The sequence below is a fragment of the Ostrea edulis genome, chromosome 3 (genome assembly GCF_947568905.1).
Source record: "Ostrea edulis chromosome 3, xbOstEdul1.1, whole genome shotgun sequence".
Classification (NCBI taxonomy): Eukaryota; Metazoa; Mollusca; class Bivalvia; order Ostreida; family Ostreidae; genus Ostrea; species Ostrea edulis.
Window position 1 is genome coordinate 95396857 of NC_079166.1, and position 21526 is coordinate 95418382.

The window sequence follows — 21526 nt, forward strand, 5'->3', positions numbered from 1 at the left end:
GGTTTTTGATATAATCATTTAGTAATCACTTTTTAAGCATTATAAAATTATACTGGGCTTGGTTGGAATATTTGGACTGATGCATGCATGGTTTGTTAAACTGTCAAAACTACCCAAAATTACACGCCGCGATTCACGTCGTTAGGAAATGCATAAGAGATTTTTCTTATTGTACGTAATATCAATACCGGTATGGAATAGAGAGAGAGAGAGAGAGAAAAAAAAAACTAAAGGAAGCGAAAGAAATAGAGAGAGGGGAGTAAGATGAAGGAGAGAAGAATGGGAGGAGGAAAGTGGGGATGCTTACTCCTCCTGGACATCTGATCCCACCTCTGTTGTGTCCAGGGATCTGTGTTTGTCTGATCCCACCTCTGTTGTGTCCAGGGATCCGTGTTTGTCTGATCCCACCTCTGTTGTGTCCAGGGATCCGTGTTTGTCTGATCCCACCTCTGTTGTGTCCAGGGGTCCGTGTTTGTCTGATCCCGCCTCTGGTGTGTCCAGGGGTCCGTGTTTGTCTGATCCCACCTCTGCTGTGTCCAGGGTCCGTGTTTGTCTGATCCCACCTCTGGTGTGTCCAGGGGTCCGTGTTTGTCTGATCCCACCTCTGGTGTGTCCAGGGGTCCGTGTTTGTCTGATCCCACCTCTGCTGTGTCCAGGGTCCGTGTTTGTCTGATCCCACCTCTGGTGTGTCCAGGGGTCCGTGTTTGTCTGATCCCACCTCTGGTGTGTCCAGGGTCCGTGTTTGTTTGATCCCACCTCTGGTGTGTCCAGGGGTCCGTGTTTGTCTGATCCCACCTCTGTTGTGTTCACGGATCCGTGTTTGCCCAACTATCTATTTTGTATTGCTTATATAGGAGTTATGAGATTGATCTCTGTTCGTTATCTTCACCTTCATAGGAGTTATGAGATTGATCACTGTTCGTTATCTTCACCTTTATAGGAGTTATGAGATTGATCACTGTTCGTTATCTTCACCTTTATAGGAGTTGTGAGATTGATCACTGTTCGTTATCTTCACCTTTATAGGAGTTATGAGATTGATCGCTGTTCGTTATCTTCACCTTTATAGGAGTTATGAGATTAATCGCTGTTCGTTATCTTCACCTTTCATAGAAAACAGGGCTGATTCCAGGGACTAGGGTGGTTTAAGAATTGATACCCTTAGTGGTTTAAGGATTTATATATTTAATGGTTGAACAATTCATACCTTTACTGGTCTTAGGGTTTATACTTTAGCGGTTTAAAGGTTTATACTTTAGCGGTTTAAGGGTTTATACCTTTGATGGTTTAAGGATTCATAATTTAGCGGTTTAAGGGTTTATACCTTTGATGGTTTAAGGATTCATAATTTAGCGGTTTAAGGGTTTATACCTTTGGTGGTTTAAGACTTGGGAGTCTTCATCCCTCTAACAGGAAGGTGGCTAATGACCAGGTACAAAACGAATCCCAGACCAGCTGTATCAAAACGAATCCCAGACCAGCTGTATCAAAACGAATCCCAGATCAGCTGTATCAAAACTTGTGTAAGCAATTTCTTCATTCAATTATTTCATGAATTTGTTCAAAAATGTAAGTGTTCAGTAGCGCGCGCACACGAGAGAGAGAGAGAGAGAGAGAGAGAGAGAGAGAGAGAGAGAGAGAGAGAGAGAGAATGGCAACAAAATTTCAAAACTTTGGAAGATGGAATAAAGGGATTTATACCAAGTTGAACATATTTTCTTACTGTTGAACCTTTTCCATTTTCCTCTATTTGCAGCTCGCCAAAGATGTCTCGGATGTTCCATGTCGGTGTTTTCCTTTTCATTTTATCTGCCAGCAGTGGTCAGGAACATGAAGGAGATTATGTACTGGGGTGTGTTCTGCGTGAAAGCCCATGCAACACCTCGATAGGCGAATCTAATGGAGAAATGTTCGACTCCAAGATGGCTTTGAATCTTGAAGAATTCCAACAATTTCCATTGAGTAAAAGAGTGTGTACAAGAGCAAAGAATTCTATACAACAACAGAGAAAATCTAACAGACGCAGACGACAGCTGACAAATGCCAAGTCTGTCAAAGAAACTCAGAAGAATTCTGGATTAATTAGAGAAGTGGAGTTCGGAAATCCTTTCCTGCAATTAAAATCCACTGAAAATCTCATATATCCTGGGTCTGTTGACATGTCGAAGGTGAGTCGAAAAATGTCAAATGTTCCTTCCTCCATTCAAATTCAGACAATTCGTAAAAGAAGAAATTATGTAAACTCCAGAAAGAATCGGAATGTAGTCCAAAAAAGACGAAGGCGTCTTACTGAAATTAAGAATCCGGGAACAAACACTCGTCAATGTAGAACATCTCGAAGACTCAGACTTCTGTCTAAAGAGAGCGCCTCTAACGTAAATAAACTCAGCCGAATACGACGATCATCTTTTCGCGTTCGTTCGCAACATGTTGAAAATCGCCGAGGAAGAACATCAGGGCGATGGAGGGCACAACATAAGGCTGGAGGAGGACGAATCCGAGCAAAAAGAGAAATCAGACATACGTACGGTACCGGAAGACGGACAACTCGTCTGACCGGAAGACGTGGAGAGAAACGAAGACGTGCGGCGAATCGTGCGAGAAACAGAAGAAGCCCATCGTTGTTTGTAAGAAGGGACAGCAGGCGTCTGCGCACACAGAGGACATTGCGACGGAATATTTCAAGAAAAATGAATCAGAATCGAAGAGATCGGCGGGTTAAATGGGGAAGGCATATCATTTTACCAAAAATTTCACCAGTTACAAAACGTCGCTCCTCAAAACGAAGACAAGAGGCGAGGCGGCGGAAGTCATCCAACAGCAAATCTGAATCGCCCACCACGGCTGTTTTCCAACTAGTCAACGAAATCCATTTGTCAAACGATATTACTGAAAACAGTGTTTCAAAACATTTGAATGTTTTATCCAGAAGAAGCAGACGACGCCATCCTCAAAAACGAAACAGACAGCGAAGACTCAGAAGTCGCTGTAGTCAATCGAGAGCACACAATGATATTCCTGTCAAGAATTCTTACAGAATCTTTAATAAAAATATCATCAATAATCAAACTGTTCCAAGAATCCAGACTTCACTCAAGCGAAGAATCCAGACTTCACTCAAGCGAAGAATTCAGACCTCACGCAAGCGACTGTCCCATACGATAGACGGAGACGGATGCGTCACTTGTTCTGAAGAATATACCGAGGTAACTATATCTGAAACAGATCTCAGCTTAGTCTGCCAGCGCTGTTACTCAAGAAATTATTCGTGTGTACAGATGATGTCCAGAGTGTATTATCAAATTACAATTTCTCTTTAAGGTGATCGAACAAATCGAAAACCCCGCTCCGGATGTGAAAGAAGGAGAAAGGTAGTGCTGTGATTATGAGTTATGTTCAGTTTTACTGTTTACCAAGTAACCCCCCCCCCCCGCCAAAAAAAAAACCCACCCCGATATATTGTAAACCAAAACCATGCATGTCGTTATAGCCACAGGTACCTGTTAAAATATAGAACCAATTATTTCTCCAAAATATGTAATTTCCCCGCCGTTAACCTTCATAAGTCTTTCTGAATCGTCAGTTTCTACTTTTTGTATAAGCTTTTGAGATTAGCATTTCAAATATTTCAAAAAGCTTGTACAGTTTTTCATTGGGTAGAGGGGGGGGGGGGTCTAGATTAGAATAGTTAATGACCAATGTATTTCAGGTTTTCATTAAGTAGTGTTTTATAGCTTTTTTATGTTGGAGATGCAGTAAATCTTCGAGTAATTGCACGATCTGGCTTCCATCTGATTGAAGACACACATCTAATTAAAACTAGATGTATCTTTCCTTGTCACAGTTAACAAAATATAGGAGCTGATGCAGAAATCAATTTTAATCATAATGATACCAACCGTTATGTCCTTATTTGATTTAAATGTGTTTTATTTTTATCCCCAAAATTATATTTTCCAGACATGAACAGTTCGTAGAAAGCAGAGGACACATGATCGGGATCCTGGGTCTAGCGTTCTGGATGAAGTCGAGACCAACTTCCGTTTGAGTCCGCTCCTGAGTTTTCCATCAATGCTACACCTTTATATATATATATATATATATATATATATATATATATATATACACTCTTTCCTCTCCTTTTGATGCTAATCTCAATAAAAACTCGTTGCAAGCAAATTTAGTTTCATTTTTAATATATATTTTTGGAAAGGCAAACAAAAATAGTAACATCAATTTTAAATAGCGACCCGTAAAATTAAAACAAGATTGAATTGACACATGCAATTCTGACAAAATACAAAATGGGATCTATCCGTACAGCTTAATATACAGGGCTTTTATATCTTGGGTTAACAATTCTTTTTTATATACAGCGGGAAAGAATATACCGACTTTTGGGCATCCGAACATACACATAATTTGTGTGTGCATTGGGCTGTTAATATGTATTTTTGGGTTCACAGGGACAGTGCACGTACTCACGATACACTTCTAAGCTGAATCAATCTTATATAGTATCCTTGCAATCATCGAATTTGAAAATATTGTACTCGGATATAATATCATGTCAATGGTTGTGGGTTTGAAAATATTGTTCTCAGATATATCATGTCAATTGTTGTAGGTTTGAAAATATTGTTCTGAATTTCCAAACACTCTTATCACCGAATCGGCATGACAAAGGGGTAAATTACTATTAAGTACCTTTAGGGTGTTACAGTCATACACTATGGATTCCTTATTTTACGCGGGTACTTAATATCGCGAGAGGAACTGTGCACGTCAAATCGCTAGAACATAAATTCGCGATTGCTCTGTTGATCAAGAGTCTTTACATGTAGTTTAGCAATATAGAAATGAAAACGAATACTTCTATTTCGCGAGTGATGGCTCTCGGGGAAATTACGCGATAATAAAATCCTCGCGTATAAATAGGAATTTACAGTGTATGTAGGTATATGGGGAGGGATGCCCCATTTTGATTACGTCAAGTGATTGTGCTTCGCATACAGAGGCTGGAACCCTTTAGATGTTTGAGATGGGTGTGTCCTAAATACGAGCCTGGTCCCTGTGAATGGGTTTTTAGATAATCAGCTTCTCTTCTCTTTGTAACTTCCGATGGCGTTATTTTTCAATTCTGAAATTCAAAATCATCAATATAAACACTAGTTGATTTATAAATTATATTACAATGCACAATAGGAAAGTGCATGTACTTTCACTCAATATAAAAGCTTTGCCTTATGGGAAGCACTGCTCAAATTCAACTTTCATCTTTCCGGTACATGTAATATGTCCATTTCTATTTTCTAAGATAATTAAATTCGAATAATTATTAAATTTAACATATAGGTACATATGTACTATAGTCCCATGACAGATAACAAAAACAGATCCAAATTATATAGTTCAAATAGTCCGCTTGCGACGCAAGACAAAAAGAATCGTGTTTCAAAATAATTTAACTGGAAATTGATTGGAAAAACAATCGTGATATGGGTTACTTTGGTGAGGAAAAAAATCCTCTTAAATATGGAGTGCCAGATGTACATAAACTCTATCATATCTACAACACTTTTGTTTATGGAATTAATGCATACATCAATACTTTTTAAGAGAGCAACAATTCAACTTAAGAGATCATTAATTCAATTGTGGGTATATTGAATTGAAGAAATTTCTAATCATACAGGTGCGATCTCTCTAATAGAATTATTGCGCGCATCAATTGAATAATGTTAACATTAATTCAATTGAAAAGAGTAATAATTCAGTTATTGCGCGCATTAAATGAATTTACAAAGTCCAGGGAGGGGTCCCTTATCCCTCCAACCCCCTCCATATCCGCGTATTCATGATCGATATCAATCAATAATTCTTATCAACAAACGCACTGTAGAATCGCTTATATCATCAACAACGCACTGTAGAATCGCTTATATCATCAACAACGCACTGTAGAATCGCTTATATCATCAACAATGTACTGTAGAATCGCTTATATCATCAACACCGACTGTAGAATCGCTTATATCAACAAACAAAATATTTCTTGACGGTGAGCAGGTGAAAGGGGGATAGCATTTTTGCTTGGTTTTTGTTTTCGCGGTTTCTGTGTAGTCAGATCACCTCCTCATGACGTGATATTTGTGGGTAGACCCATACAACGATTACAGCGGAAAATTAGTGCTCACATGCAATCGTTATATTTAGATAGCATGCTAACAAAACGTTCGAAATGATCCAGTTACAAACACACATACAAAGGACTTAAAATAAATCGTGCACATTTGTATACAGTTTACGGTCAGCTGACATTTGAGAACCAAATCCTGCCCAATTAGATGGGCACACAAAGTATTCGATTTGAGCATAATTAGGCGAATAAGGAAACATAATCCGGACAAGATACTACAAGGAAGGTGTTACCCATTCCTCTGTTAACCTGCCAGGGTTCTAATCAACGTCATAGACCAAGCACCTGCTATCAGAATATCGCTGGTCTTTTCATTCCGACGGAAAAGCCAAGAGATTTTCCGATTGTAAACACTTATTTCCAAATATCGGAACTAATTTTGAAAGTATAATTTAAATACAATGACATGCACTATTAATCTAAATACTAAGATACACTTTTTAATTTAAAAAAAAAGCGCAAAGAATATCTAGAGGGGCACTTGCCTCACTTGCCTGAGGTTTTTATCGATTACTAGAGGTCTGTTGATTTCCCTTTGAATTTGTTGGCGGCATTGCCATCATTCAAGTGAATAGAGGGTCACAGCGATTGAACTCCGACCAGTGATTGGGCTAGTAGTAGGAGTTTTGGGACAGTAAATTACACTATCGGTGAGAAAAATGGCGGCAAGTGTCAAAGAGCAAATATGGATTTTACCTTTTTGCACTTAAAATTCAACTTTTTAAAAAAAAAAATTCAAATATACCTGTTATAATTAGTACATTGATTTAATAAACCAAAACACCATGTTTCCCTTAAATCATGTTTTTGTTTCAGCTGCAACCGTTTTGCACGTTTAACGTCCGATCTCGAAATTAAAGCTCCCTAATATTGCTAAACTTCATCTTCAACTATACGAATTAACTTACCACTCAATCTCTACAATTTTACTTATTGCTTGTAATGCTAAAAACAAATCACAATAATGAGAAATTTCTCCAAAGAAACCATTCGCCAAACTTAACAGTTCAGTACATGTATGTAGTGCAATAAATTCTAAGTTTCCTTATTTAAAATCGAAAACAGTAGTTAGGAGTGCAATGGTGTTAAAGTGAATTTCTGAAAAAGGTAGAGAAGGGCATAACAAAAAAATTCAATGGACGGTATACAGTAAAGCTTTGCAAGAGAAAATAATTTATTTGAGAAGCAATTTAACAAAGATTGGAAAATACAGAAAATCTAAAGAAAGCCACTCACCTAATTCTTGTAAATACCTAGCTTACATTTCACTTTGTTTATTGCACAGGCAATTATATCGCTTGGGTTTGAATTTACTATGGAAGAGAAATCGTATATTCCAACCAAAGCGATCTAATTGTCTGTAGATCAAGTTCACTGCAAAGCTCTATCTGTAGTTTAAACGCATTCCAGACTAAGAACTGGATCATTCTCTTGAAGTAACAGGTTGTAAAATTTGTGAGTCACTCAGTCCGAGAACGAATTATTTAGTATAAAGACCGTCTTTACTGTAAAACGTGTCCATAGAGTTCAGCCCTGTCCAACTCACTGGCTCGTGAGATGGGGAATTGCTGTAGAAATATTCCCCCAAAAAACAAACTGACTCAATACTTTCAGAACACCCTTTTTAATGCTATACTATTTAAATTTTACAATATTTAAAAAAATAATACTGATAACTATGCTTTTGTCCTGTTGTCTGTCGTTATAGTAACGGTAGTAAGTCACGTGACACAGATTGACTCTATACAGGCTCTAACAACGTCACGCCACGTGATAAAAGTTTGGCTCTACAGGTTGTCGATATACAGCAGTGTCACATGCTAGCGCTGGACCCTACATAATTATATATATACAGTGCCACGCCATGTGATACAGTTTAGCCCCCCTGGCTATCGTCATCAATATATATAGTGTCACGTATTTCAGCCCTACTGACTATCGTCATCAATACATAGTGTCACGTCACGTGATGTATTTTAGCCTCACTGACTATCGTCATGTGATTTACTTTGGCCCTACTGGCTATCGTTATAAATATATACAGTGTCACGTCACGTGACATAGTTTAACCTATCCTTATGTACAGTGTCACGTCAGGTGATGTAGTTTGACCTTACTGGCTATCGTCACGTGATATAATTTGGCCCTACTGACTATCGTAATGTTGTATGGTAAACTGCACATACAGCATTTGACTCTTTAAACAACGATACAAATATACATAACGATAAAAATAAATCAAATTCATTTTTAAAATTAACAATGTAAATAAATATATCAACTTTGTAATAACAATTATTGACTTTAATGTAACACGTGTAAACTGCACTGCCGTAAAGTGGTCGAAATATTGCCAGAACTGTGTTAACCCCCAAACAATCAATCAGTCAATCAATCAATCATGTAAACTGCAAGACTGAGGCAAACACTAAAACAACAGGCCACGGGAAGTTCGAACTTGGCAAAAACATGAGGAATTCATGTCGAAATACAAGTTAGATATTTGAAAAATAAATAATCATAAATCACAACCTATGTATACAACACAAGAAAATTATATGATAGTTACACTAAATAATTATACTTTATAAAAACATTGTGTAGAGGAGACATTCGTAGAAAATATATATGTCTTTCGCGGCAAGGTCTACAAGGTAACAAATAAAGAGTCAGCAAAGTGATTCTGCGTCAAAAACACAAAATAAGTTAACACAACAAAGCGATATTGAATACGCATGTCAAAATGCAAAAAACCACGAGAAGAGCTCAAACTGGTTCCCATTATCTGGTTACTCTAAAAGCCAAACCATATACATGTACATGCAGTTGTTACTGCAAGCCAGCGATGCAGCTGATCAAACGGAAGTTAATATCGAAACGGAGCCGGTGACGGGCGGTAGTGGTTGCGATGGGATGACGGGACATACACCATATTACGGAACTCTTCTTGATATACCTCTGGTATCATGCCCATGGACGACGAAACCATCTTCACCGAATTCCTTCCCAGAATTCTGCGCTCGTACTCGATCAATTGGCGCCAAAATCCAACATTGGGGTGCACAACTGGCCGCCGCTTCTTACAGTGATAGTAGGCCTGGTCAAGAGGCATCCTCTGGTATTTCATAAGATACGCCATGCATATAGTGGCGGACCGACTGACCCCCGCCACGCAGTGGACCAGAGTCCGTCCACCGCGCATGTGCACATGATTGATTTTGTCTGCGCACCTGTCAAAGTATGCGCTCAGTCTCGCATGGGGTGCGTCCTCGATATGAATTTGAATGCATTCCAGATTGGGAAGATTCAAGTTCGGAATTTCCAGTGTCAGGTTAATAACATGAGTGATGCCGAAACTTCGGATTCTATCGGACTTTACCGCAGCAGCGCTGCTCAGGAAGAGGTGGTCTGTGATCGGGGCTATTTGGGAAAACATGGCTAGGTCCATTGTTACGATGTTCTACCCGGAAAATTCTGTAAAATCAAATTATATATATTTTAACTTTAGATGGATTGTCACATAATAAGCGAAAACCCAGAAAGGTCATATCACCAAGAACTTTATTTCACAAAGCAAGCGGACAAAGATTATCCATTTTCCAAAACTTAACGTATGGAAAGAAATATTAATAACAGCAATCGAACTTTTCTCACATGCTTTCAAATAGACAACACCGAAGTCGTTAAATATCACACCCAGTAATTTATAATGCAAAACCCGGCAATTGTTCGGAACACACCGGGAGAAGTGACGTTGTGCACAAAAGATGGGAGGGAAATGGAGGCAATGTCGTGAGTTGCCATGAACTTGATAATTCATAACCGGGCAGCGACTTTGGCTATTTGTCATAGGGCTACATTTCGTCAAGGTGAATGACGCTTAGAACAAATCGAGGGTTGTCGTTTAATATCGCTGTCGTTTATCTTCCGCATGTCTACAATGTAGTGTCGGATTTAGAAGTGAGGGAGTTACGAGGTTCGGAAAGCATAATCCCCCAAAATTACATGTTCAATTTAAGGTCGCAACCTCCATTAAAAAAAATTTGATCCGCCCCTGCAATGGTTTAGTGTAATTTGCCTTCGATGTATTCAGCAATTGAAATGAAAGCCATTTCCAGCAGTGTGCGTATGAATCTGGATAAATAGAACTATCTCTAGCGCGCTTCATTTAAACTGGTGTAAAACGTCACGGTTCATGCCCTTGTCTAATTTCAAAAAATGAAATTTATTTTTAATTATGATTGAGATAATATCATCGGACTCGATTGGTGTTGTCCATAGAGCGCTCTAAAACAATCCAGCTACACGTTTTTGATTTTCCGTCCCCTTTGACAGGAACTAGTTTTGAGTTACATTAGAATTTTGAATATACATGTAATGGTGTCTTCCCACATAGCTAAAATTCTGAAATCTGTACGGGTGACTGGTTTTAGCTAGACAGGAATGGTGCACAGGTAAGGGTGTCAAAGAACAAAGGAAAATAATTACAGGTAACCTATAGTCTGTTTTGTAACACATCACAGGTAATTTGGTTCACATTCCAGTTGAATCACTTTCTTACTGTTATTTCATATTGACAAGATGTATGTCTTAAACAATAAAGGTATACTTATAATATATATATATATATATATATATATATATATATATATATATATATATATATATATATATATATATACACACACATGTATATGATTTGATTTCACAGGCATGATTGATTATTACAGGTAGTTAGTCTAAAACAGACTATACCCATGGGCCACTCAGGTGTGAAAATCACAGTTTTAGCCAAGTGTGAATAACAATTTCAGAATTTTAGCTAAGTGAGAATGAATCCATGTAATTGGGTCCGGCAGAGGGAAATAAAGTGCCTACCTATCATAATGAATGTTTGTATATAATGTCCGGCAGAGGGAAATAAAGCGCCTATATATTATCATGAATGTTTGTATATAATGCACAATTGTACATGAAGGTTGTCTTCTATCAAAGATCAAGAAATTCCCAAACAGGAACAGTAAACACCACGATACTGTGTAATGATGTGTTACAATCTATGATAGATTTATAATGGTTCAAAACCCGTTAACATTACAGTGTATAAACTTTACAAACGCATGATCATCATCACCATCATTCTCTCTCTCTCTCTCTCTCTCTCTCTCTCTCTCTCTCTCTCTCTATATATATATATATATATATATATATACATAAAACACAATGAAGTACAGAAGAAAATCAGAAATCAATACCAAACTGATCTGTGTTCGAGACTCTGGTAGGAATGTCGGAGAGTGACGGCAGTTTGTTACGGTGTGAGTAATATTTTCAGACATGCTTGAAGTGATTGGAAAAGTGACTACACTGAATTTATAGAATTCCTCCTAGGTGTCCCACTGGGTATAGGCAGATAGATCAAAAGTTTTAGGATAAGCGGAATCTTGTGGAATGTTGAAAGGCGCATTCCTCTCCACCGAAATACAAGTGTACAAAACATATAAATCAATCATATCTTACAGGTTTAAACAATATGTTATTCAATGTTTTATGCAGTACATCGGGGGCTGAAGAGAAGAGTGAAAACAACAAACAAACATGATCCCCAGAAGCGAATCTAGGGGGGGGGGGGGGGTCATGACCTTGGGGTTGAATGGGTTGTTGTTGTTGTTTTTTTTTTGCTATTTTGGGCCATCAATCCGTCTTTTTTGGAGGACAAGGTGCAAACCTGGATCACACCCCTGAAAAATCTCTGGATCCGCCACAGATCCTAAGCTCACAGTTTTAAATTCAAAGTTAGGACGTCGATACTCCCCATGAATCTCAACAAAACCAGACTAGCAGTATTTTAAAGACTTGAAATTAGCTCTGTATTAAAGGGAAGGCTGTCGGTGCCCCCCCCCCCCCCCCCCCCCCCCCCGCCACTAAAATGTCAGTTCTCCTATGAACAGTTAAATCCGCCCCTGTATTGTTACTTCGTTGTAACGTCATGCACCCAGAATTCTGAACACGCGCGTTATTGTGATAGACAGTGGATGTCAGTGATGTTTGAAATGATTATATGACACAATATGACGTCAGGGGGCAGATGTACACAAAAACACGCCTAGCAGATGTGTGTAGGCAGAAGATTTACTGGCAAAGAAAAGTTACAACCTCGGATTGTTAGAAAAAATGCACGAATTAAAAGTTAGTTAGATATACATAAAGGCAGACAGGCCAATCAATGCTTCGTAGTTCGATATGGAATTAACTTCACTCTTTCTTTCTTTATTTCCTCCACATGGAGATTCTTACAAGTACAATAGTAGTGCATTATTTTATATTTTCACGAGGGCTGAAATAAATTCCATATCCAACTACAAAGTATTGGATTTTCTGTTTGATTTTTGAACATGTTTATTTCAAATCTTAAATGACGTCACAATCAGTTGTTATTTTCACTAGTGAAAATATCATTTTCATTCAATGGATAATTTATAGTATTACACAGTTGAAAATGTAATACATTTTTATACTTATATATATATATACATAGAGAGAGAGAGAGAGAGAGAGAGAGAGAGAGAGAGAGAGAGAGAGAGAGAGAGAGAGAGAGAGAGAGAGAGAGAGAGAGAGAGAGAGAGAGAAATAATCTGCTTAGCTCATTTACGATTGTTCCTGACGGGGCTAAATGTGCATATTCTTTTGATCCGCCCAATCAGATGTTTGGCACTCGCTTGATGAGGCGTGTCAAATTAATGTTAGATGAGATAAGACAGTGAAGATGAGAAAGAAAACAACCACCTCCGCTTATAAACTTTGTATTGTATACAGCGTGCATGTACGATCAGTCAGTTAACCCGTGAGCACAACGATCTACATGTAAGATAGAAACAAACAACGCGGAGGCGGATCCAGTCCAAAAAGTTCATCAAAGTTCCGATTAATCTATATATATTTTTTCAATTCTATTTTACCCGTGTTATAAAATTCTATACTCTACTATCATTAAATACTGAATGCAACTGCATGTGTTACATATAGAAGCTTAGGCCAAGTTACATATACCTTTTTCTTTCATGAACATCGCGTGGTACATGCATTGCAGTTATGCTTTAGAGAAAAATAAGAATTAGTTTTCTTATAAACTTAGTATATTCTAAAAAATGACGAGTTTTCTTTTTTTTTTTTTATACATATAAGTTAACTTACCCGGGCCTTGGTGAAGAAATATAAAGCCAAAATGTTCTCCGTTAAACAGTCATAATCCCAACAACCAAAAATAAATCAGCGTCTATTAAATTCTCAGAAAACCACTAAGGCGGACTAGACCAGTTCCGCTTTCACTCACGTGCGTACAAGATCGACTGTCTGAATTAATTAATACTCTCTCCAAACAAACAAGCCGTGAGACACGGGGAGTTTACCTACATGTATACCGAAAGATTAGAAGGAATTATACGCAACAAGTGAAAATCGGATTTCAATATATCAAAGCCCCCAGCTCTTTTCCTTTGAACGAATGGATCTGGGTCAATATTATGAAGTATTTATTTTGCTCTCTATTCGCTGTACCGTGAAATTTAGCTGAAAGGGGAAATCGCTCCCCTGGGAGGGGCCTTGCTCCGGTATGCGCCAACCTAGTTGTTTGTGTGCCTCGCAGTCGAGTTATTTATCTTAAACAAGCATTGATTGGAGGGGTTTCTTATATAAAGTCGGACAGGTGCGCGGAGGAGGCGCTGAGAATAGAAAGATGGTATGAATGACGAAATCCCAAGCTTGGAATGTGCTTTCACAAATAGTAAAACATTCTTTGCAAATACATGTACGTTGGTATAAGTTTATTTGAATCATTATTCAGTCGACATATAAATTGATAGTTTTGGTTTACATATCGATAACACCCATGATGATCAATTAGGGTAATCATGTTTGATTGATACATTCACATTTTATATTCTATACAACGAAACAAAGGAACACATTAAACATACATATATATATATATACATTGTGTTCCCTGCTGTCGTCTCGTCATTTTACATTTTGTACTTTTAAATCTCACATGTATGTTTACCAATGTTTTATCAGTCATTAATCTATACGGTTTAAATATAATTAATTTCTCAAAAAAAAAACAACAAAAAAACAAAAACCCTAGAAAATAAAAGCACTAAACATTCAACTAAAAACATGTCATACATGTACAGTGTAATTATGAAATATCAATACAAGGAACAGAATATCTAGTAGCTTGTTTGTATTGTGTGAGATTGTTTATATACCTGTACAAACAACGTGGACAATGGGCAGTCATTCCTTTATAATGATATCAATGAATTGTTAGAGTTTATATAATAAACAGTTCATTCCTTCAAAAATATCATTGAATTGTTAGAGTTTATATAATAAACAGTTCATTCCTTCAAAAATATCATTGAATTGTTAGAGTTTATATAATGAACAGTTCATATTTGACATGGGAATTATTGAATTTTTGTTTACTACATCGGTATAGCATTAAACAAGAGGCCCATGGGCCACATCGCTCCCCTGGGTCACCTTGGCCCATATTCAAAGATTTTCCACATATATTCGCATGTAAAACTTTGATCCCTATTGTGGCCCCAACCTACTCCCAGTGGCCATGATTTCTACAAACTTGAATCTGCATTATGTCAGGAAGCTTTCATGTAAATTTCTATGGCCCACTGGTTCTTGAGAAGATTTTTTTTAAAAAGGTTTTCTATATATACTTGTATGTAAAACTTTGATCCCCTATTGTGATCCCATCCTATTCCCGGGGGGCCATGATTTGAACAAACTTGAATCAACACTATGTCAGGAAGCTTTCATGTAAATTTGTACTTTCCTAGCCCAGTGGTTCTAGAGAAGAAGATTTTTAAAGATTTTTCCTATATATTTGTATGTAAAATTTTGATCCCCTATTGTGGACCCACCCTACCCCCCGGGGCCATGATTTGAACAAACTTGAATCTGCACTATGTCAGGAAACTTTCATGTAAATTCTACTTCCCTGGCCGAGTGGTTCTTGAGACGAAGATTTTAAAAGATTTTCTCTAAATATTTGTATGTAAAACTTTGATCCCCTATTGTGGCCCCATCCTATCCCCAGGGGTAATGATTTGAATAAACTTGAATCTGTACTATGTCAGGACGATTTCATGTATTTCAGGTTTTTTTGGCCCAGTGGTTTTTGAGAAGATTTTTAAAGATTTTCTCGACATAGTCCATGTATGTAAAACTTTGATCCCCTATTGTGGTCCCATCCTACACCCAGTGGTCATGATTTGAACAAAAGTGAATCAGCACTATGTCAGAAAGCTTTCCGGTAAATGTCAGCTCTTCTAGCCCAGTGGTCTCCCCTTTGAAGGAGGCATGGCTCTTCATTTGAACTTTTACTATATTATTATCGGTATAGTATTAAGAAACCTGTTTACCTGAACCACATTGGTATATAATAGGGCTGAAATGATACGCCCCCTTCACGATACCATACACATTGCAATACTTATGCCACGATTCAATATTTTCAATACAATACATATTATAGAAGAAACATTTAATTACGACGACTCAGTGACAATTTCAAAAGTAAGCTATTTCCAAAACCTCCGAACGTTAAACTGCCCGTTGTCTCTGTAGTTTAAAACTGATAAGTTCATTATTGTTTTTGTCAGACTCGAGGCCAACAACAGCCTGGCCATTATCAGGCACCATTCTGTCCCTCATGCATGTAAAAAAAAACACCAAAAAACTATATAATAAGTACAAATCAAGCCCAAAGTATTTTACCAAACCCGATTTTACAAAACGTATCGAACCCAAGATCAAGGCATTGAATCGAGCATTGAATCGAACGTTTATATATTGAACAGTATCGATATTTCGGTGAATCGTGTCAGCCTTAGTATATATTAAGAAACCTGTCTACTACATCGGTATAGTATTAAGAAAAACGAGCCCCAACATTTGAAAAATGAACACTGCGACGTTAAAACTCCAGAACATGTACAACTCGTCCAGCCAGCCATTCAAAATTCTAGGTCTTATCCAAGATTGAAAATAGACGTCGGGGTCCATTCCAGATATGTATGGCCTCATTTCGACCGAGTTCACACCTCGAACACTCTCCTCATATTGAATCAAAGCCCGCCAAAACCCCTTATTCGGAAATACTACGTCTCTGCATTCCAACACATGTTGGTGTGCTTCCCTGAGAGACATGTGCTCAATCTTTATCAAGTAAGCTATGCAAACAGTGGCGGATCTACTGACTCCAGCCACACAGTGGACTAGGATCCGCCCGCCACTTTTCACTATACTGTCAATCAATCGAACACACTCTTCTAAAACGGAGAATATATCCTCGTCCATGCTGTCTCGCAGTCTGAACTTGTGAATGTGTAAGTTGGGGTGTGGGTAAATAAAATCGCTGAGCTCCGTTGCCATATTAAGAACATGAGAGATGTTTGCCGTTTGTAAATTTTCAGACGTAATTCCACCAATCCCAGATAAGAAAATGTCCTTCGTTATTTCTGATAACGCTCCATTTGTCTGTAAAACACGAAAACGGGATGTCTGCAGTTTATACATGTGTATGTTGGAGGAGACACGGGCTTATAATGAAAGTATACAGGCCCTTGTTCAATTCATAGGGTTTGTCTCGTTTGGTATAAGGTGATTCGGGAGAAATAATTTCTATAACCTTTATTTTCATAAAATTTTAAGACATTCTCACAAAGTCCGGCTCTATGTATCAAAGCCACATATTTTACCCGGACTCCCTGACTGGCAATAAGAATAGCACAATTACCAGACCTCGCACAACTTCTGTGTCAGGTTCGTCAATTCATACACGGATTATGATAAAAGCGCCTCGCTCGCTCTGAGTTCAGATTCGCGGTTTTTGTTTGAGGTTATACATACAGACCGTGCCAGACAACTTCGCGATCCAAACCACAAGCGACTACAGCGCCAATTTTTGCTCTAATCGATACGAACGACAACTCTGGATACAGTAGCGACAACATTCACGGAGAAAGATATTTGAGTATGTACGGCAGTGTTCTATGTGTTTCAATTTCCTGAACAATTTCAAAGGTGTTCCCTCATCATGGTGGATATATATAATAAAATGTTAGCGTCGCGTCTTTTGGAGAAAGCCGTGGTCAAAAGTCCTAAAACTTAAGACATTTTTTGCTCATTTTATTGAAGTCTTACTTTTATAGAAAGACCACATACGTAAAAGGTGAGATTTACATTTAGATCAATAGTTTGTGTCCCTGGATCCTTGTGGTAGTGGTGAAGGGGGGGGGGGGGGAGAGAGAAGATTTTATCACGAACAAGACGTACTGATTCTCAAATGGACATGCGCAGACTGTCTGTATATATTTTCTAATAATTTACATTTACAATGTTTTGGCTTCAGTATCTCTACAAATGTAATGATAGCCATTTCCTCCTGAATGTGATGCAGTGTTGAACAATGCGTGGATGAATCTGACTAGATATAGTGCGTGGATGAATCTGACTAGATATAGTGCGTGGATGAATCTGACTAGATATAGTGCGTGGATGAATCTGACTAGATATAGTGCGTGGATGAGTCTGACTAGATATAGTGCGTGGATGAATCTGACAAGATATAGTGCCTCCATTCTGACGGCTGCGAATTCCGACAGAAAGGAAAGTATAATGTAAAATATATAAGAAATTTATTTTATTTTTGGAAAATGCGTGTGGGTATGAACTGTAATGCTTCATGCCGGCTTACTTCAATGCGCGTGATATGAAGTGTGCCGCCGTGTTCAATCACGTCAAAGCTCACATCCTCGTGTATTTAAAGAAATGAAATTTATTTCTTAACAGAATGTCAAAGTTTTAAAACTAAATTCTGCATTACATTTCAAGCTTTTAAAATATTCCAGTTATAGTAGATCTAGTTCTTCAATTCATGAAAACTGAATATAACTTTGTTAAATAGTTCAGGCCTAAATAGGATAATTTCAATGTTTCGGGCTTCCTGTTATGATCTACTTGTGGAGATAAGACATGGGTTGGTGCCCCTGTTCACCTCTAAATTTTATTCTGTGCGCCCATTTTAGTACTTACATGTAGTTCCCGTCAGGGGCCCTTGATGAATTACAAAAGTGAATCGGTTTCGTATGTTCGTTTGAAGTTACAGGGACTATATATCCTTTAAATTAATTCACATAACCTATCAAATTCAATTTACACTACACATTTCGTTCTGTCTACACCAACGATGGTTCCATTTTTATAGCGTTCTTTGATAAATCGGGGACTGGACAGAAACACAGGATATGTAAATGTGATACACAATGAAAGGGGGCGGATAACTTTCTAACTTCATTCAGTGATTTGAAACCTACGTTTTAAGTTAATAACATAAACAAACTTTTAACTTATATACAATTTAGCAATAGACGTTACTTTATATCAAACTCTATCGGTTTACGGACGCCAGCCCATTGCATTGAGCTTTTATTTCGTTTCGGCAATTTCAAAAGAGTATTCCATTATCAAGATTGTTTGATCTGCCTTTTAATGGTAGGGGATTGAAATTCAATATACAACAGCTCTGTATGCTGAGGATATTTTTAATAGTTCAATCACTTTTTTGTGAGTCCTGTTTATTCAATGGCAATGGATATTTTTGATAGTTCAATCATTTTTGTGTGAGTCCTGTTTATTCAATGGCAATGGAGCAAAGGTTACATTATGAAGATCTGTGCAACACAACGTTATTAAAAAACAACAACAAAAGAAAAGGACAGTCTGCTTTGGTAACTCAAAATAAGTTAGAATGAAGTGCACTATATATGTTTATAGTTTATTCACCAATCAAGGGCCCTCGGGGGGGGGGGGGGGGGGGGGGGGGGGGCATGTACATGTTAACAGGCAATTAATTATAACAATGAAAATAAATAACAATCATATAACGCCAAAATTTTCAGTTAGCATATTGATTAACCGATCGATGGAGAGAGAGAGAGAGAGAGAGAGAGAGAGAGAGAGAGAGAGAGAGAGAGAGAGAGAGATATGAATTAGAATAACGAAAGTGAATAGATAGGCTTATTTTATTCTTCTTACATTGCTCCATCCGGATAGTCGTAGGTCAAAGCAGGAGTTATATTTACTCAATACTGTGCATATTGCATGTTAAAATTTTATCACTCAGAACGGTAATAGCCTAGTAACCACTAAATCGGTGCCGATTTAACCATGCAAACCAACAACTGATTCGACCATGTTAAGTCGACCTCTGTCTCACTATAACCTCACTTGCTGATTATGTACAGCATCTAGACCTGCTGGGCTTATTTCTGGATTAAATATCTCTTTATAAAAGGAAATCATAATAACAAGTTTTACTTACTTTTCGTTGTTTCTTTTGGAGGTTTAATAAAATGTTCTGCATCTTTCTATACATATAATATTACAACATTCCAGGAAATAGATAGACAAGGATCTGACTAAATCATCGATAGGGAACCAGTTTAACGACTTGTATACTGGTTCCGGTTACGCGGCTGTAAGAATTTCATTCTGGTTGAACGATCACCAGCATGTCCGAAGACTTGATATCAGTTAACACGGGAGTCCAGTCACAGCGACTACGCGCTAAATTATTGCTTCAATGCGGCGAAACGCCGGCATTTAATTAGTAAACTGGTTCCTGTAACCACTTGTTACAATGTGACGCAACCTTCTTGACAACGCGCTAAACAATCAAAATTATCTCCCTGTCATATTCGCATACCTTATAATGTTAGATTTTTTGTTCGTTTATTTATTTGTTTGTTTGTTGTTTCTTAAACGCCATACATACAATGGATGCATTTAGTTGAATTTATGTTGATTATAATTTCAAATAAAAAAAAAAATTCTTTGCGTGTTCATGTTCGTTTGCTGATATTAGCCACACCATACCAAATGGTACGTTCGATTTGTTACCCAGCAGTTTGATACGGTAAAATACATAACGAGCTAAAGGTCGGGATCGAGAAATGATGTGGTATGGTCGTACGAATCCCATTTTGAAAACAGTGAACGATTTGTCTTCTTCCTTTTAAGAAAGAAAATTTTAAGGATGAAGATGAAAAGTTAAAAAATTTGAAAGCTATCTTCCAGAATGCTGGTCTTGCGATCCTCCACATTTCCCATAACAAAAAAAGTTTGTGAGAAATGCTGCAAATTCTTGACTTGGGAAATATTTGATTTGAACGTATTTTATTGTATATATTATATACAAAATGATCAGAAGAAAGTTCGTACAACTTATGAGTTTGTAACAGAGACATTTTTATGCCTCTGATGGGATTTGAACCCGGGTCTCTGGCACTCAAGTCCAGCACTCTACCATTCGAGCTAAAGGGTTAACCTATTAGCCAGAGCTAGCACTCACACTACCACATTGCCCCTCTCTTTTTAAGAGTCGTCCCTGACTCTTCCGGAGCGCCAACATCTGTGGGGCGAAGTAGTGAAGACAATCTCTCTCGTGAACCCGCCAGAGATAACCCAGGTCCCAACGTGGGCGCCAAATGTAACAGAGATATTTTTATGCCTCTGATGGGGATTTGAACCCGGGTCTCTGGCACTCAAGTCTAGCACTCTACCAATCGAGCTAAAGGGTCAGCCCACTAGCCAGAGCTAGTAGGAACGCCATATCACTCACACTACCACATTTTCTTCTCCTTATAATCTAATACATGTTACAACATACATGTAACTTGTCTTTAAAAGTAATATACAGAGAATACATAAACAGATTTAACCAAATGTTACTAAGGTCAGATATGGATGTATTATGTATGCTAATTTCAAATTATCATCGCCAGGTAGCAAAGTATTTGTATTCTTCATTAATGCGTAGACAGTCAATTATTTTTAAAAGGTAAGAATGTAAATTATGTGTATCAACGTCTACATACATAGGGTTTTATACTTTCCCCATTATCTCCTAAAACACACTGATGTACTGCAGGTATTTACTTACAACATGTATGTATGTTTTCATGTTTGTTTTTCCTTTATTTCTTAACGCTGTGCTTCTTTTCCCCCCTTTTCTTTATGTACTGCATTTAAGTTTTGTATTTAAAGTGGCAGATAGGCCCGATGGGCCGGGTGTTTGATTTATTTTTACACTGTCTGTTAACATAATGTTTGTGAATATACACATATGGTATAAGTGTTCTATATATAACTGTACTACTACTAATAAATGGTAAGTGTTCTATAAATAAACAATGGAATATGATATGATCATCAGCCTTGGGAAAGATGCATGTATAAGGATTA

The 21526-nt window shown here is 37.7% G+C and overlaps 2 protein-coding genes across 5 annotated transcripts; one reads left to right on the forward strand and one right to left on the reverse strand.

Moving 5' to 3' along the window:
• The first annotated feature begins 1768 nt into the window (after window positions 1-1768).
• On the forward strand, window positions 1769-4067 carry LOC125677322 (uncharacterized). The gene is made up of 3 exons (XM_048915329.2): window positions 1769-3206; window positions 3322-3371; window positions 3961-4067. Exons 1-3 carry the CDS (start codon window positions 1776-1778, stop codon window positions 4046-4048), a joined length of 1569 nt encoding a protein of 522 aa, XP_048771286.2. The 5' UTR covers window positions 1769-1775; the 3' UTR covers window positions 4049-4067.
• A 112-nt stretch (window positions 4068-4179) lies between these two features.
• LOC125677325 (dual specificity protein phosphatase 14-like) lies at window positions 4180-20091 on the reverse strand. 4 transcript variants are annotated; one of them, XM_048915333.2, is made up of 3 exons: window positions 19605-20091; window positions 13394-16759; window positions 4180-9673 (listed from the first exon to the last, which is right to left on the reverse strand). In XM_048915333.2, the coding sequence occupies exons 1-2, from the start codon at window positions 19656-19658 to the stop codon at window positions 16136-16138; spliced, it is 678 nt and encodes a 225-aa protein (XP_048771290.2). In that variant the 5' UTR covers window positions 19659-20091; the 3' UTR covers window positions 4180-9673; window positions 13394-16135. The 4 variants fall into 4 exon arrangements, with proteins under 4 accessions (XP_048771290.2, XP_048771292.2, XP_056015520.1 ...); XM_048915335.2 differs by having other exon boundaries at window positions 7808-9673; window positions 13757-16759; XM_056159545.1 differs by lacking the exon at window positions 13394-16759 and having other exon boundaries at window positions 7808-9673; window positions 19605-19935.
• Window positions 20092-21526: the final 1435 nt, after the last annotated feature.